A 17,728-nucleotide genomic window follows, 5' to 3' on the forward strand; every position below is an offset into this window, starting at 1 on the left:
AAATATATTTAAAAAACACGGGCATAGCATAATCTTTAACATTTTTACAAACTCTGTATCACCCTATGTATACACACCCACTGTAAGTGGGTTTTACCGCGTAGTTCTGTGGGGGGACCAGAGCCTACCCGGCTGCGAGCCGCGGGTCAAACAAGTCCAGACGCAGCCTCCAGCAGAGCTCTTGCTGAGGCTCAGACACTCCTGGTCCCGCAGCAAGGGCCTGGCTTATGGACACAAGCACTGTGCTGGGCGGAGCACAGCAGGGAGGGAATCGGGAGGAGGACAAGGAGGAGGAAGAAAGAAAACGGAACGGCAATAGGAGATTTTACCAAAACCCCAAGAAACCTGCTCACAGCTGTGGAAAACTCAACCTTTATTGGTACCTGCCTAGTGCAGGGGATTAAAATTACACTGAGCTTGATCCATATATTAGTGTAAAAATCTGTGTCTCTTCCGCCAAAAATGTACAAACCCCAAGTGATCATAGAAAAACCAATGTGGCAGCTACAACAGAGATGCCTGACCCCAGGGCCACGGGCGTTTCCCCCTGTCCCCTAATTCCAATATTTATTCCAGAGAAACATCCAGCTTCGAGGAGTGCTAGCTCTAACAGGCAGGAGGAGGTGGGCGTGACTGGGGCCAGGCAGGGGTCACCCAGGTCCAGTGTTTCTGAGGATGGGTCGGGAAGAAGCCAAGCTGAGGACAATTCCTTTTGCGTCCTCCTCACTTCCCAATTCCTCAGCCAGTGGGGTCCAGTGTGTGATGGAGAGAGAAGGCTGGGGGGGCCACACCTTCCCTCCAAGAACCAGTGTTGTCCAGGGGCCCAGGGGCTCCAGGGGCCAAGTACAGTGTCTGCCCTGTGTCTGCCCCAGGCCTCCCCAAGGGACAGCCAGAAGAGGCCTGAGAGGGTCTGGCCACAGGCCCGCTGGGTGGGCGGGGGGGCTGCTAGGAGGGGAGCAGCGAGGGGTCAGCTCCCCGCAGGCTCGCCCTGTGGTCACACTGCCTCTCAGAGGTCAAGGGCGGGGGCGGGGCCATTGGCTCCTCTGGTTGGTGCCTGGCTCCCCTGAGCCCTGAGGGGGTGGCTGGGCAGCAGGGTTCACGCTGTGTTGAGTGCATCTTCTGCCAGGAACCGGTGCAGCTGGGAAAAGGGTGGTCGCTGCTCCGGCTCCCGGCTCCAGCACTGAAGCATCAGCTCATACAGGCCCAGGGGGCAGGCAGGTGGCCGGGACAGGTACACCTACATTGTGGGAGCAGGTGGAGGAAGGCGAGGGGCAGATGTTCATTAGTTCCCCTGACAGCAGGCCCCGCCTCCCGCGCACCCCACCCCCCCCCACCCCCCCCACCCCCCCCCCACCCCCCCCCCCCGTCCGGGTGCCGCTCTCACCTGGCGGCCCTGGTCCCGGAAGAACTCCCCTGCATTCTCGATGACCTGCTCATCTGTCAGCTGCCCGAAGGGCTGGGCCCGGCAGAGCATCAACACCTCCCACAGGGTCACCCCGAAGGCCCACACATCGCTGGCCGTGGTGAACTTGCCCTGGTGCGTGTGGATAAGGCATCAGGCAGCAGACCTCCCTCTCCCCCCGCCCCCACCTTGGCCACGGGGCCTGCCCCTCTCGTCCTTGCTTCTCTGGCTTGTCCTTTCCCTCTGTGCTTCCTTTTTCTACCCTCCTGCCCCCATTTTCTGGTCTCGACTAACTCCCAACTCACCTTCTTCTAGCTCTAGCCCCCTGCCCCCTGTCACTTGGTCTCTCTTGCTCTCTGCCGACTCCATCTGTCAGGCCCACTCTTGTCTCCTGGGCCCTCCCCATCATGCCCTACCTCCCTCCTCCGTGCTTGCTCCAGTCCCTGAGCCACACCCTCACTTTATAGATGAGCTCCGGGTGGCAGCGGAGCACCCCGCCCGCCCCTTGCAGGCTTCTCACCATGAGGATGCACTCCCAGGCCATCCAACGGATGGGCAGCACCGCCCGGCCCTGCACCCGGTAGTAGTCCCCAGCGTAGAGGTTCCTGCTCATGCCGAAGTCGGCGATTTTGATGGTGAAATTTTCCCCAACCAGGCAGTTCCTTGTGGCCAGGTCCCGGTGCACAAAGTTGAGTGTGGCCAGGTAGCGCATGCCCGAGGCGATCTGGGTTGCCACGTGCAACAGCATCGGGTAGCTAAGAGGGGAGCACGGACAGAGGGTCACTGGGTAGCCACAGCGCTCCCCCCTCACAGATCCCCAGGGCAGCTGCAATGCCAAGATGGAAGTACCAGGCAGAGGTATGGTAAGTGCCCACCCAACCCTTCTTTGGTCATCCGACCCCAGGGAGCCGCTGCTTTTCTTATGCTCTGCGACCTAGGCTCGGGCAGTGAGGGTGAAGCGGGCATAGGGCACTCCGACAGGTCCAAGTCCCTTCGGCCCTCAAGGCAGGCAGGCCCAGCCTCCCTGCCCCTCGTGGTCCTTGTCCCGGGCCCTCTTTAGCCTGTGCTCCTCCCACCCCGAGCTCTCTGCCCGCCCACAGGCTGGCGCTCTCAGGGCGGGGACTGCCTGGGCAGCTGCTGACCTGATAGTGGGCCCCCGGGTGGGCTCCCCACCCTCAGGGCCCCCCGTGGCCGCCTTGTCCTCCAGCTGGTGCGCACTAAGGAACTGGTTCAGGTCGCCATTCTCCATGTAGTCAGTGATCATGCAGAGAGGGTCATCCTGCACGCACACACCCAGCAGCCGGATGATGTTTGGGTCCTTCAGCCTTGCCATGATCTTCACCTCCTTCAGAAAGTCGTTTCTGGAGCGGTGGGGAAGGCGGAGAGGGCATGTTGGCTGACCTGCACATGCGCAGCCCCTGCTCCACGGGCCAGCCTGCCCCGTGACACACGCTGACCCACAGGGGACGTGGGCACCTTCCCCAGACACCCCTCTGCTGTCTCTACCATACTTCTCTCTAGATCGCTCTATGTGTCCTCGCCTCCACTCCCAGCTGCCATCCTGGTGCTCACCTGGCATTCTTGGTGGCATCCGGCCGCAGGATCTTGACAGCTACCAGCAGGGGGTGCCCCTTGCGCACACTAAGGGGGAAATCGAGATTGACCAGCTCCTGAGGGCGCTCCACCTCACACAGGTGCACCTGCAGAAACAGGGTCACGTGTCAGATGGTCAAAGGGTCATCAAGGTCACAGAGGCCACTGGGACAACAGTCACAGATGACAGGTTCCTGCTCCAGGGTGCTCTGTGCGCACGGTGCCAGGCCCCGGACAGTCAGGCATTCCTGATGGCTGGCAGGGTCCTCCTTACCTCCCCAAACTGGCCCTCGCCAAGCTTCTCCTTGAAGCAGAGCCGTGACCGAGGGAAATCCACTCTGGGGGGCCCGTCCCCAGTCCCCCCGGGGGGCAGCGCGGGCACGGCATAGGTGTTGCCCCCCGTGACGCCCTGCAGAGTGACGATGTCAGCCTCGGCATAGTGGGGGACGCTGTTCTGAGGAGGTGGGGGCAGAAGCGGGGCACCTGGCTTCTCAGGCTCCATGTAGTCCCCACTGCAAGCTGGAGGGTAAAGGAGAGAAGACCAGCGAGGCATCAGGAGCCACGCCCCACACCCCAGCCTCCCCAGTCCTATTGGGTTAGTGACTCGGTCTGCCCTCCCTCAACGTCCTCAAACAGAGAAGCTGCTGGTGCTGGCGGGGATGAGAGCTAGTGGGCCAGAGCTTTCAAGGCACCGGCGATGGCGTGTGTCGTGTTCTCCCGGAGTCGCAGCACAGCCCAGAGCTCCGTGAGCCCCCCTGGAAGAGGGACTCCTCTCCACACCCTCACAAGAGGATGGTGCCAGCCATCTGATCACCCTCCACTTTCCAACCTTTCCCCACCACCCGCTCCTCACTCTCACTTAACTGTTCCCAGCTTCCCCCGACCCCCAGCCACCTTCAGCCTTGGCTCCTCCCTGCTCCCATCACCCCACCCCCCTGACCCACACACCGAGCTCAAAGACAAGCAGAGACAGGGGCACACAGAGGGGAGGGATGTCCCTCAGGCCCGCACAACAGGGTCCACAGACAGGAGGGGGGCAGAGCCACCCCTCAGCCCTGGAGGAGGGGCAACAATGAGAAGGTGACACCAGGAGAGGAGGGCAGACAGAAGGAGGGGCGAGCCTTCACCTCGGGGACTGCGGAGAGAGGACACATGGGGGGACAGGGCCAGCACCCAGGGAGAGAGGCCCTCCTCCTCGAAGCTCTGGAGAGGGGAGAACAGAGGAGTCACAGGAGAGCCTGGCGTCCCACAGCCTCCTCTCTGCTCTGGAGAGCTGAAGAGATGAGGTGGGGAGGAGTGGAGAGCTGAGGGCCAGGGGCTTCCCACTCCTCAGCTCCAGGGGAGGCCTGAGGAGCGAGCAGAGGAGAGTTAGGGCACAAGAGAGGCTGCCATGGGAACTTGGGAGCAGAGGCCAGTGAGGCGAGGGCAGTGCGAGGTGTGAGGACCTTTCCCTGTCCCCGTAAAGGCGCGGGGAGCCTGGCATAATCCAGGGCAGAGGGGCTTACCCTGGGTGTTGGTGGGTTTGGCCCAGGCGGGTGTGGGGGGGCCCGGGCCTCGAGGGGGACGGGCGTAAGTGGCCAGAAGGAGGCGGTAGGCCGGATTGGAGAGCAGCAACGCTGTCGGGAGAAGGAGGGGTGGGGGACACGGGGTAGGAGTGAGACTCAAGGCTAGACAGACAAGGAGACCCGGAATAGGGCAAGACCAATGCACTAAGAGAGAGAGGATAAAACCAAGATGCGGAGTGTGCTGGCTAGCTGGGAGGATAATGAATGGATGAACAGAGAGCTGGCTGCATGGATGGACAAAGAGATGGATGGTTGGATGAATGCATGGATGGATGACTGGACGGGTGGGTGGGTGATGCACAAATGGTTGGATGGATGGAGAGAATGATAGGTACATGATGAATGGATGAATGATGTATGCATACAGGTAGAGGGGTGGATGACGGATAATGGACGGGTGGAAGGAACGGGGTGAGTCTAGGAGAAAGGAGGGGCAAGAAGAGACAATGAGAGGGCACAGCAGAGAAGAGGGGAGGCATATGGACACAGGGACAGGAGACCGCTGGGGCCGTGGGTGGCAGGCATGTGGGAAGCTCCTGAGTGAGAGCATAAGGTAGGGACCTGGCCTGCTAAAGTGGGTTGTGACCAGAGACACCGAAATAAGAAAAGGAGTTGAAACTGAGGGCGACATAAAAGCAAGGGAATGGGAAAGGAGCACAATAAGAAAACAGGCGGAGAGGACGGAGGCAGACCCGGAACCAGGAGATCTTACCAGAGCCGCTGGGGACACTGGGGGCAGGATGGGCTGGGTTCCCACGAGGCCGGGGCTCCTGGTAAGGGGGTGGCTCTCGAGGGCTCGGGCGGTTGTTGATGAGGATGGTGTCGCCAGGGACAGAGAGATGCACCGTCAGCTCCTCTTCTAAGACCCTCCGCTCGGCCTTGGCGAGAAGGCGAGGTGTGAACTGCGCTGCTGCTCCGCTGTGCGCTGCACCCACGCTCCCTCCTCCCGTCCTCACACTGTCCGGCGTGGCTGCAATGAACTCCATCCGCAGGCGACGAACCCAGCTCGAGAGCATTTGAGTCCGCAGATGGGTCCCCCGCAAGTCTGACCAGTCCACCATTATCAACTTTAACGTGAGCCGCCACTGACTCTCCCCAGAAGATATGGGTGTGGGGTTTGCACACTTCTCCCGGGGCCCCTGCAGCTCCACCCTTTCCCACCGCTGTGCCCAGGAGTCCGGAGGCCCTGGACAGCGTGGTCACAGCTTTTCCTCCCAGCCTTCCCTGGGGCGGGCGCAGGTCGCTGCCCTCCGGCTTGCCCTCCTCTCAGCAAGCAGCCAGGACACTGTGGCGACTGGCCCGCAGGCCCCACCACTCCTTGATTTCCATGCACCCCACCCACACTTCTGTAAGTGTCTCTTTACCGACCCCTCTCTATTCTAGTTATACTGCGGAAGTGTCCCTCAGGGACCCTGACTGGCAGATGCGGGGCCCAGGCCCGGAGCCCCGCCCACCTAGCTGAGCCGGGGCCCCGCCCACCTAGCTGAGGAGCCAGAGCCCCGCCCACCTAGCTGAGGAGCCGGGGCCCCGCCCACCTAGCTGAGCCGGGGCCCCGCCCACCTAGCTGAGGAGCCAGAGCCCCGCCCACCTAGCTGAGGAGCCAGAGCCCCGCCCACCTAGCTGAGGAGCCGGGGCCCCGCCCACCTAGCTGAGCCGGGGCCCCACCCACCTAGCTGAGGAGCTGGGGCCCCGCCCACCTTGCTGAGGAGCCGACGCCAGTGCAGCCGCCAGAGCATAAGGGCGATGATGAGCAGCAGCAGCAGGATGATGGCCACCAGGCAGCCGATAAGGATGGCCGTCGGGCTGCCCTCTGCCTTGGCCACGGGCTGCTGGCCCCGGGGCTCCAGCTCTGGCGGGGGGGGGGGGAGAAGGGGGGCGGAGGATCAGAACGGCAGGGGTCTCCCCACCCAAGCTGGGGGACCGGTGCACAGGACCCACCCCGAGGAGGCCCAGGCTGCTCACCCAAGCCGCTGAAGTTGGTGGGAGGTGGGCCAGGTGGCCACCAGGGGGCTGGTGGGAAGGTGCCCCCCAGACCCAGGGAGGACTCATTCACAACATCTGGGGAGAAGGAAGACAAGAAAGGGAGGCAGACAGGGCAGCCCAGGGCAGGGCAGGGACTGCAGAACCAGGGAGGAGGCCAGTGGGAACAGGGCTGACACTCGACACAAGTTCCAACCAATCAGAACGGGAGGAGGGATGGGGCCCGGGCCTGGAGGCCTGGCTGTGCTGGACGTTAAACTTTTAGCTGCTGGGCTGTGGGAAGATGCAGGGCTCCGGGGAGCACCAGGGGCTCGGAGATGAGGCTAATTCCCAGCCAGCAGAGTGTTTCAGTGTTTAGCAGCCAGCGTCACACTGGCTCAACATCAGTCCTGGGGTTTCACCCCAACGGACAGAGACAGGTGGGAGGGGCTGCAATCACTGGCGAGACCCCCTGCTTGGGAAGTGTCCTGGATGGGTACCAGGGGTGGGTATGGGGGATTAGGCCGACATCAGGGCTTACCAGAGATGAAGGAGATCTCACTGAAGAGTAGCCAAGGCCCAGCAAAGAGGAAGCGACACTGCAAAAAGCGGGCCACGCGGCCGCCCAGGGGCACCGACACAGCCCGGGCTCTGGGGTCCCCCAGGCTGCCCCCCAGGACGTGCCGCACAGGCTCCCCCTCCCAGGCCATGGCTGGGCCTCGCTTGAAGCGACACTCCACCCCGCCAGGCAGGCGGGCTCCCAGGGTGTGCATGTTGTTGCAGTGAGCCTGGGGGAAGTGAAAGAGATGTGGAGCCAAGGCCGGGGACTCGCGAGCTCCCAGGGGCACCGCCTGGCCCTAGCGCCCTCCCTCAGAGCTGGACACACTCACTTGCATGGCCTGGAAGGCCCTGAGCCGGTCAAACTCAAACTCCATTTCCACATAGCCGCTGGGGAAGCTATGGTTGCTCCATCCCACATAATCATAGCCCGGCCAGACCCGCAGCTCCTGGCTCTCCCGAAAGTCATCCAGCCCCAGCACACCATCCGCCAGCTGGCCCAGCCCTCCATACTGCAGCCTGGGAGCAGGGCCGGGGACCAGGTTGGAAGAGAAGAAAGTGTCCTAGCCAGGTGTTTGGCAACCCCAGCCCCTGACCCCAGCCTCACCCGCTCTCTCCCACCACCAGGACTAGGACAGGTCTTCAGAGCCATGTGCTGCGAAAAGCACCCTACAATGTATGTGTTTATTGTGACAATTCCCGAAAGAGGTGTTAGCAAAGGGGTGCCTTTTTCTAATTCGCACAGTGTCACATGAGCTACTGGTCACCTTGCTGACCTTCAATCCTGGTCCTGTCCCTTTTGCCCACCTAACCCATCCCCCTCCCCATTCTTCTATTTCACTGCATGACTACTTACCACCCCCACCCCCACCCACTTTACCTCCCTCCCTCCCCAGGCCCGTCCTGCAGGGCCTGCTTCTTCACCCGCCAATGGTGCGCGTGGTGTGTCCATCGTAGGTGGAATCATTGAGGTGCACGGCCTCAGCCAAGTTCATCGTCTGCCCCACAGGGGCCGTGTAAGACAGCAGTCCATCTGGGCAGGGTGGGAGGGGGCATGAGGGCAGGCTTGGAGGAGGCCATGCTGGCCAGTCCCCTCTTCACTCAGAATGCAGCTCCCCAAGGGAGAGGCCCTGGATGCCCCTCCCCCTAGCCCCCACCCTACCCCCAGGATAGGGAACCAGTTGCGGGGGGGGGGGGGGGGTGGGAAAGAGCCCCTGAACAACTCACCTTTCCAGAGGCAGCCGTAGAGCTCCACCCGCAGACAGACGCTCATGACCCGGTCAGCACGGGGGTAGAAGCGAACCAATCGGGCCACCATGGGGGGCCCAAGGTCCTTCAGCACCACTCCTCCTGGGTCCTCATTTCCCAAGATCACCTGCAGGCCGGGGAACAGGGTGGATGGGTGGGAAAGGCAGATCTGCCATCCCATCACCTGCTCCCCGCCCTAGCCCCCCAGCCCCTCTGCTCACTCTGCAGGTGCCCAGCGCCCACCATGGGCCCCAGGGCCCACCATGGGCCAGCAAAAACCCTCGATGGTGAGCGCCAGTCCCTCCCCTGCAGGACAGAGCCCACAGGGAGACAGCTGTGAAGAATGAGGCAGCAGAGGGGCCGGAGCAGTGGTGGTGGTGAGGGGGGCCGGTGGCCAGAAAAGGCTGGCTGAGGTAACATCTGGGGGAGAGAGGGGGGGGGGAGGGCGAGCCTTGGACAAGGGGGTGGACATGGGGCAGGAGGAGCTTTCCAGGCAGAGAAGAGCCAGTGAAAATGCTGAAGGTGTAGGATGAGCCCTAGCTGGTTCACAAATGGCCAGAAAACCAGGGTGGCCAGCAGGCAAGGATGGGTAATGGCTGCAGCCAGGGCCGGGGGGCCAAGTGTTGTTTCTGGCGAGTGGGAGCCAACCGCAGCCTGCAGCCACTGTGCCCCATCAGACATGCATCTCCTTTTTAATTTTTTTTTGTTTTGAGTTTATTAAAGCTGGAAACAGTGAGACACAGGAGAGCCTAGGACAGAAGGTGCAACAGGGAGGGGCGAGGTGGGGAAGGGAGCAGGGCTGGGCTGCTGGCTCACTAAGAAGTCAGAGAAGCCCTGGCCAGTGCTCAGTGGTGAGAGATTCCGCCTGGGCAGCAGAGAGCCACAGGTTCGATTCCTGGTCAAGGGTGCATGCCTTGGTTGCGGGTTTGATCCCCACCCCAGGGCCAGGTGGACTTCGTGTAGGAGGCAACCAGTCAATGTGTCTCTCACAGCATATCTCACTCTCTCCCCTTCCACTCTCACTAAAAATAGATGGAAAAAATATCCTCACTCCTTGGGCAAGGATTGATTAAATGAATGAATGAATGAATGAAGTCAGAGAAAAGGAGGCCTTGGGGACAGGGTCAGGGGTTAGCCCAGGATGAGCTGCCGCTGCCCGGTGGTCCCCTGGTCGCCAGTCTTGAGGGTCCCTTAAGGTCGAGGAGAGGCATGCCTGTGCAGGCCTGACCGCCTCGTCTGAAGGACACTGATGTCACCTCGAAGGCGAGATCTGACTCAGGCAGGACGGGCAGGAGCAGGGAGAACAGTTAGGAGATCCCTCAGGCCCACACCTGAGCGGGATGGGGTGGGGATGGTGGGGCTCGCCCAGGGCAGGTGGAAGAGGGTGGTGGGGAGTGGTGGAGGCAGGAAACAGCAGGAGGCAGCACAGACTGTTCTTGCTGATGCGTTGGAAGCAGGAAGTGAGAGAACAGAGTCAGGGTATCATCTTAGCTCTTGGCCTGAGCCGCTGGGCACATGGTGGTGCCATTTCCTGAGCTGGAGAACACGGGGAGAGGGTGGGGGATGGGCTGGGGTGGGTGTGGGACTCAAGCTCAGCTTGGGAAGCTGATGGTAAGTTCGAGACCCCCTTAGACGTCCAGGTTGAACAGTGCTTGATGGAGCTCGGGTAAGAGATTTGGGTTGGAGAGGGTGTGGACCGGAGGATGGTCAGTGGACAGGTGGCATTTAAAGTGCAGTGGAGGAGAGAAGAGAGCCACCCTCCTGGCTGTCACCCTGCCAGCCTCACCTCCTGACCCCAACGGTCCCTCCAGTCCATCCAGCGGTGGCCGTCCCGGGAGTAGCGCAGCCGGTAGCTAGGGGAGAACTCCTTGCCCAGGCCTCCAGCGTGCCGCCCCTGGGTGCCCACCAGAGCCACCAGGTGCAGCCGCCGAAGATCCACCTGCAGGTACTCCTCCTCCTTGGGAAAGACCGGCCCTGCTGGGCACCAGGCCCCGTCCCCATCGCTGCTCTCCAGCCTGGGAGGGGGCAGGAGGTCACAGGGAATGTCTGGCCCTGGGTCTGCCTTTGGCTCTAGTATTTAAAGCCCCCAGGACTGTGGGGTTTCATTGGCACTGGCCCTCTCAGAAGCCTCTTGGCTTGTGCAGAGGGGTTGGAGGGGCAAATAGAGACCCCAGGAGCTAACCTCCAGGGCCGCCCTGTCCGGTATGCCAGGTACCTGCTGTGGCGAGCAGCCGTGGAGTCTGACCAGGAGCTAGAGGCAGAGATGTCCCCATCCGGGATGGTCCGGTCCTGCATGCCCAGGGCATAGCGGCACTTGGCTGGGTGAGGACAGGCAGGTGAGGGTCCCTGCCTCTGATTCTCTGTCTCCCAAGTCCCACCCTCAGGGACCAAAGAGCCAGCCTCCTCACCAGGGTTGAAATGTCCTGTCATGTCGGCACCTCCAGTTGCCACAGAGAACAGCAGCAGCAGCAGAGATGAGAGGGCCCCCGGTCCCATAGCTCCTGATCCCTTGGGCCTAAGGGGGTGGGGGCAGCATCTCTGCAGGGAACAAAATGGGGGAGGGTAAGTTAAAGGGCAACCAAGGAGACAGGGTTGCAGCCAGCAACAGCAGACAAAGAGGCAGAATGGGCAGCTTTGGGGATAATGGCAGTAAGAGGACACCGGGGTTGTTTGACAGCATCCACTATATTTTTAGAATGCTTCCTGTGAACCAGACACTGGGCTAATCTCTGGTCCCCTCCCCACCTAGGAGCCCAAATTTTTTAGACAAGTGGGGGACCCCCGCCCCTTCCAATCTCACAGCCCCCTGTAGCCTACGAGTTCCAGTGTGATCCTGGGACCAGGCCTCGGCAACATTGGGAAACGTGGGAGAAGTGCAGGCCTCCGGCCTCACCCTGGGCCCTCCAGGGATCTGTGCCAGGAACGTCTGAGAACCCTGCTCTTCCCCACTGGGGTCCAGGCAGCTCGTCCCAATGGAACCCATTCCAATGCTGCCTCCTAATGAACCCTGGGACTCCCCCTCCAGCCCAGGCAGGTGGGACTCTTCCAGCCCATGCAGGTAGGACTCTCTCCAGCCCATGCAGGTGAAACTCTCTCCAGCCCATGCAGGTAGGACTACCCCTCCAGCCCAGGCAGGTGGGACTCCCCCTCCAGCCCAGGTAGGTGGGACTCCCCCTCCAGCCCAGGCAGGTGGGACTCCCCCTCCAGCCCAGGCAGGTGGGACTCCCCTCCAGCCCAGGCAGGTGGGACTACCTCCAGCCCAGGCAGGTGGGACTCTTCCAGCCCAGGCAGGTGGGACTACCTCCAGCCCAGGCAGGTGGGACTCCCCCTCCAGCCCAGGCAGGTGGGACTCCCCCTCCAGCCCAGGCAGGTGGGACTCCCCCTCCAGCCCAGGCAGGTGGGACTCCCCCTCCAGCCCAGGCAGGTGGGACTCCCCTCCAGCCCAGGCAGGTGGGACTACCTCCAGCCCAGGCAGGTGGGACTCTTCCAGCCCAGGCAGGTGGGACTACCCCTCCAGCCCAGGCAGGTGGGACTACCTCCAGCCCAGGCAGGTGGGACTACCACTCCAGCCCAGGCAAGTGGGATTCTCTCCAGCCCATGCAGGTTGGACTACCCCTCCAGCCCAGGCAGGTGGGACTACCCCTCCAGCCCAGGCAGGTGGGACTACCCCTCCAGCCCAGGCAGGTGGGACTCTCTCCAGTCCATGCAGGAAGAGCAGCCTGGCCTGTCCTCTCCCAGGTCTGCACTGAACTCCCCAGCCCTGGAACCCTGAGGGACCCCCAGGACCACCCTTCACACCGCAGCTCTTCCTGCTGTGCCTTCCCTCCTGAGCCCACACCACCTGTGCCCCCAGTCCCCACTTTCTGAAGGGGGAAGGGCCCAGGCTGAGGTCACCCCAGGGTGTAGGAGTGGGGCACACACCCCCATCCTTTTGTCCTCCTCCAGCTGCTCCCACAATGCTCTAGGCAGGAATGTAAGAGGCAGCTGAGACCCCACAGCCCTGAAGCAGCAGCTGAGGGCTGAGTTACAAGGGGCACCCTGCATCCAGTCAGAGCTAGAACCAGAGGCATCATACCTAGTCTCCAGGGGTCCAGGAGCCACCCATAGGGGCCTGGAACCCTGGGTGCCGCTCTCCACCACAACCCCCTCCCCCCCACTGTCAGAACAGCAGGCCCTTGTTCCCTGAGTAACCTTCCTGCCAACCCCAGATGAGTCATCAGAGCCAGATGGGCAAGAGGAGCCGGGCAGAGACACAGACTGGCAGGGGATGGGAGGCAGGGGGCAGGGAGGCAGGCGAGAAACACAAAGCAAGAGGTAAATAGGGCAGGCACAAGAAACACAGGTGCCAGGGCCATCCTTCTCCGCCTCCCATCCCCCATTCTCTCCACTGGGCCAGACCCAGGGAGGCAGACCCACAAACCTAGCCAACCCCACCCGCCCTGCCCATCACAGCCAATGACAACCTGGAAGCTGGGCACCCTCCCCCCCTCCATGCCAGACATCACCCACACCGTTGTGTGTGTACAGACATTCTCACACAGACACACTCACTCTCACACAGACACACTCACACACACAAACACACACTCACACACAGACACTCACACAGACACACACACTCTCACACTCTCACACAGACACGCACACTCTCACACACACACTCACACACACAAACACACACACACAGACATTCTCACACAGACACACACTCTCACAGACACTCTCACAGACACACTCTCACAGACACACACTCTCACACAGACACACACACACTCTCACACAGACACACACACACTCTCAGACTCACACACACACTCTCACACAGACACACACACACTCTCAGACTCACACACACACTCTCACACAGACACACACACACTCTCACACAGACACACACAGACTCTCACACACTCACACAGACACACACACTGACACACAGACACACACAGACACCGCACCTGGAGCCTGCTGTGTCAAGGTTGGATTAGCTCAACACACACCTCTGTGCCGCACAGCAACCGTCAGACTCAATGACGGACACGTGACATCCACATACTAGTACACTGGTTGCACATACTAATACACTAGTTGCACAGACTCCCAGCAGGGCAAACACAGCCGCTCACACAACCACATCCACACCTCGGCCTTCTTTGCAGCGCAAGCCCATCACTAGGAAGAGCTAGCTTCAGACACCTGTGGGCATGAAATGGGCCCAGGCCCAGGCCCCTGCCCACATGCGCGCCCGTCCTCATAGGGCAGCGCTAGACACACACCCAGGCCCTGGGCAGGATCCCCAGAGAAATGGGGCGCAGGCCACCACCTACCCCACCGGGCCAGGGAGGGGGGAGTCCCGGGCGTGGGAACCCGGACAGCCGGCGGCAGAGGGAGAGCTCTGCCCAGCCGGAGGGAGAGCTCTGCCCAGCCGGCCCGACTGGGCTGGGCGGAGATTCGGGCAGGCGTGTGCAGCTTTCGGGGGACCTGCGGGCGGGGCGGGGCGGGCGCTGAGGCTGGTGCTTTCTCTCCGGGCAGAACCAACTGCCGGCCCAGCGGGGGTGGCGGCTGCCTCGGGCAGGTCAGGACGCCAGTCCCTTGGCAGGGCTGAGGCCAGGGCGCCCGACTGGGAGCTGGCCGGCGGAGGCCCAGGGACTGGCCAGGCAGGAGGGCGCCCACCTCCCGGGGGCCTGCCTGCCTGCTGGGTGAGGGTCCCAGCCGCAGCCGGAGCCCTTGCCCGAGGCCGGGCTCCCGCGCCCACCGCCAGCCCAGAGGCGGGCATGGCAGACCGCGGGGCCGGGTCAGCAAGTGCAGCTCCGCACGTGGCCCCCGCCCCTCGCCCGGCCGCCGCCCCCGCCAGGTCCCCGCCGCCCCTACCTCTCCTCACGCTGCCCGGCCCGGCGGCTGGCGGAGCGGGGCCTCGGGAGCGGCGGCCGGGCGAGGGGAGGGGCGGCGCCTGGCTGAGTGGAGGCGCCGGCGGGGCTCCGGAGCGGCGGCTCGGAGCAGCTGTCGGGGGCCTGCGGGGCCCGAAGCCAGGGCCTCCGCTCGACCAGGCGCCGCGCCGCGCCGCGCCGCGCCGCGCCGCGCCCGCCGCCTCCCGCGAGCCCCCGCGGTCCCCAGCGTCACCGCCCACCTCCGCTCGCCGTCCGCGTCGCCCTTCACACACCGTACCCCCAGGTTCCCCACCGGAGAGAACCGCCGAGCCGAGGCCCCGCTCAGGGCCTCCCGCGCACCCGGCGCCTCCCTGCTCCCCTTTCCGGGCTCAGTTCCCGGAGAGGGAGGTGGCGAGGGGCAGCTCCAGGCGAGGCGGGAGCAGGTTCCCACAGGCCGGCCGGGCAGCAGCAGGCGTCTGCTGGGAGAAGGAAGCAGGCTCACCTGACCACCAGCCCCAGAGCCACTCTTCGCACCACCTTCTGTGCCTCCCCACGCTGCACCAACCTCCACTGCCCCAAGCCTGGCGCCGGCCCCTCTCTCCTGGCCCCTCTAGTTCCTCCCTGACTCGGGTCCAGACTCCAGCCCTGGGGTTCTCCCGGGGCAGGCCTCGCCCACCAGCTCTGGGCCGGCGGGGCTGGAGGGTCTGGCCGCTGGCAAGGACAGGCCTGGACGAGGGGGGCAGAGGCAGAGAGAAACCAGCCCCAAGGAGCTTGGCACACACGCAGGGACAGCGAGCTGTGGGCGAGGTGGACAGCGGGTGCTCCCGCCCACCCCACTCTGTCGCCAGCGGTTAGGTCTCCGCCTTGCCGACTCCCACCCCAGGCGCCTCACTCACCCGACGTGCCATCCCCGACGCCAGCCCAGGAAACAGAAATCCCAACCCGACAACTACACAAAAGCACTACTAGGAAGAGGCTGGCCCTTGCGGGGGGGGGGGGGGGGGGGGAGGCGCAGAGGGGCACGCGCTCCAGCCCCCAGGCCACGCAAACCCGCAGCGCCCCACCTGCTAAGGGACTCACTAGCCCACAGCCAGGGGCCGAGAGACTGGCCTCTCCCCATGGTCCGCTCCGACCCAAACCCGGAGTGCCCAGCACCTACCCCTCGGGAGACGGTCTCGGGGGAATCTGGGCCGGGAGAGGCGGGCCGAGGGTGGAGTCAGGCCGGGAGGGGCCAGGGTGTCCCAAGAACCTCACCTGGCGGCGCTCAGCCTCTGCTTCCAGGCGGGGCCGGGGAAGACTCGCCCAGCGGGCGAGCGGCGCCCCACGCCTCAGGAGAGGCGCGGCCCCTCACACTCTGGTGGGACATTCCACACCCCGGCCGCGCTAACCCGGGCCAGGTGGCATGGCGGGGCCAGACATGGGGGTCCGCTGCGGAGAGCAGAGTTAACCATAAAATCCTGAGACCCTTGCCCTCTCCCCCCTCCCCCCGGAGAAATTCCTAACTGGTGATGCCCACCTCGCCCCAGCCCAGGCTAGAGGAGCGGCGGGACGCAGGGCTGGGGCCCCGCGGAGTCAAGTGACAGCAGAAGCGGGCTGGAGCCGGCTGGAATGCGGGGCTCGGAGCCCAGATTCCCAGGGGCCGCGAGGGAAACCCCAGTCATCCCGGGGCCCCAGAGCGGGGCCAAGACTGAGCTTCCACTACCTATCCGGACCCCACCCCACGTCTCCTGCCGCACCCCCACTCCAGAGGCCCTTTGTCCCCCAAAGGTCTCTCCCCTCCCCCACCAGGCCCTCCCTTTCCTTCAAACCAAGGGCCCCTGGCTGCCCGGGAGAGGAGGGGAAACAGCTGGGAGAACGTGGGGAGAAGCACCGAGGAAACAGTCGCTTCAGGACCGCAGACCCCGGGCGCGGAGGGGAGGCCCAGCAGGTCCGGTGCAGGGAGGAGCAGCTGGCCCCACGGCTGCAGTCCTCTTCCTGGGACAAGCAAGCTGGGTGGGCAGGGGCGAGGGAGAGTGGCTGGTGGGGGCGGGGTGAGGGCAGACGAGGCCCTGGGCGTGAGTCAGGCCCTGACACCATTGGGTACAAGTGGGAAACCGAGGCTCCGGAGTGGAGGAGGCGGAGGGTGCAGCGAGGAGGGAGGGGGAGGGGGCCAGCTCCGCGTGGATAGCCCGGAGCATGAAGAGAGGCGGTCCTGGTGGTGGAGACGGACAGGCAGAAGATACACGGAAGCCAGGGGTGAGGGGCGCTGGGGCCTGAGAGCAAAGGGTGGAGAGAGGGCACGCACACGCAGGGAAGGCGGGGAGCCTGCGGTCTGGGGAGGACGCGTGGACGGAGTGGGCGCCCTGTGTGGGGCGGGAGAGGGCAGGAAGTCAGGCCCGAGCGAGCGTCAGACCGAGGGGACAGGGAACAAAGACAAAGAGAGAAGGAAGGGCTGGAGTGAGACCAAAAGCTGGGGGAAGAGAAGGGAGACTGCGGCACAGGGGCTGAAACTCAGGGATGTGGAGCGACGAGGAGAGTCAGAGGCTGGAAGGGGCGGGCGCTGGGGACAGGCCAGGGGAGACGCGAACACCGGCATCGCACCTGGTTCTGGGCTCAGGACCCAGAGGCCGCAGACTCCCCTGGGGGCGCCCAGCCCCTAGCCCACAGTCTCCATCCTCCCCTCCTCCCCTAGGCAGGCGAGCTCCCTCCACCCCGCCTCCAGCCTCCAGCCTCCAGTCTCCAGCCTGGACCGCTGGTCCCTCCCTCGAGGGGAGGGCCCCGCTCAGTCCCATTCCAGCCCCCCAGTCCAGCTCTGGCTTCCTCTCACCTCCAGTTCAGTCCTGGGTCCCAGTCCCCCCAATCTCAGGCCTTTGGGGTCCCAGGTCTGAAGCTACCAATGCTGCCGGGCTTTGTCCGCCCTTCGGGGCGGGAGCAGCTGCCCCAGCCAGCTGCCTCGGCTTCAACGTGACCATGGCAACCCAGCCGGCGGCCCCCGCAGAGGGGGAGGGAGCAGCCTGGCCCTGGAGAAAGGGAGGGAGAGGCCAGCACTGAGAAACTGAACCAAAGGGAGACCACAGACAAAGAGCCCCCAAACAAAGGGAGATGGGGAGAGGCTGGTCGGGAGAAAGCTCACGGGCTCGCCGAGCTGAGCTGCGTCGCGGCGGGCGCTGGGTCCTGCTGAGGGGGCGGGTCCAGGCGGGAGGGACTGACCGCCAGGAGGTGGGAGAAGGGAGGCTGGAATTGATTGGCGAGTCCTTTGGAGGTCTCCTGAGTCCCCCACAATTCACATTCTTCTCTCAGTTTTTGCACCCTGGGGAGAACCAGAGTTGCAGTTTCTTTTTTCCCTTTTCAAACATATTTTTATTGATTTCAGAGAAGAAGAGAGAAGGGGGAGAGACAGAAACATCAATGATGAGAATCATGAATCAGCTGCCTCCTGCAGGTCCCACACTGGGGATGCAGAGCCGGCAACCCAGGCATGTGTCTTGACTCGGAATCGCTCAGTGACCTCCTGGTTCAAAGGTCGGCGCTCAACCACTGGACCATACTGCTGGGCA

The 17,728-nt window shown here is 63.5% G+C and overlaps 1 protein-coding gene across 14 annotated transcripts; it reads right to left on the reverse strand.

Annotated features, from left to right (window-relative positions):
* Positions 1-356: 356 nt before the first annotated feature.
* Positions 357-17,136, reverse strand: DDR1 (discoidin domain receptor tyrosine kinase 1). 14 transcript variants are annotated; one of them, XR_013960461.1, is made up of 19 exons: positions 15,089-15,176; positions 10,734-10,863; positions 10,541-10,643; positions 10,112-10,340; positions 8,305-8,452; positions 8,002-8,110; positions 7,410-7,596; positions 7,061-7,307; positions 6,523-6,618; positions 6,258-6,409; positions 5,273-5,438; positions 4,501-4,611; positions 4,123-4,198; positions 3,270-3,514; positions 2,975-3,102; positions 2,545-2,763; positions 1,923-2,157; positions 1,385-1,534; positions 357-1,237 (listed from the first exon to the last, which is right to left on the reverse strand). XR_013960461.1 is itself a non-coding variant. In XM_080665825.1 (18 exons), exons 2-18 carry the CDS (start codon positions 10,819-10,821, stop codon positions 1,097-1,099), a joined length of 2,754 nt encoding a protein of 917 aa, XP_080521951.1. In that variant the 5' UTR covers positions 10,822-10,863; positions 16,999-17,136; the 3' UTR covers positions 357-1,096. The 14 variants fall into 14 exon arrangements, 13 of the variants coding, with proteins under 13 accessions (XP_080521951.1, XP_080521948.1, XP_080521957.1 ...); XM_080665825.1 differs by lacking the exons at positions 4,123-4,198; positions 15,089-15,176 and adding an exon at positions 16,999-17,136; XM_080665822.1 differs by lacking the exons at positions 4,123-4,198; positions 15,089-15,176 and adding an exon at positions 16,063-16,083.
* Between the last annotated feature and the right edge of the window lie 592 nt (positions 17,137-17,728).

Source organism: Plecotus auritus (genome assembly GCF_963455305.1).
Source record: "Plecotus auritus genome assembly, chromosome: 4".
In the NCBI taxonomy this organism is placed as follows: Eukaryota; Metazoa; Chordata; class Mammalia; order Chiroptera; family Vespertilionidae; genus Plecotus; species Plecotus auritus.

Excerpts from the sequence above, each read along its gene's own strand:
- DDR1 (XM_080665820.1), bottom strand. Across the intron at positions 6,619-7,060 it reads TGAGATCTCCTTCATCTCTG|ATGTTGTGAATGAGTCCTCC; the intron begins GTAAGCCCTGAT and ends CCTTCTCCCCAG. Across the intron at positions 3,103-3,269 it reads GCGAGGGCCAGTTTGGGGAG|GTGCACCTGTGTGAGGTGGA; the intron begins GTAAGGAGGACC and ends CTGTTTCTGCAG.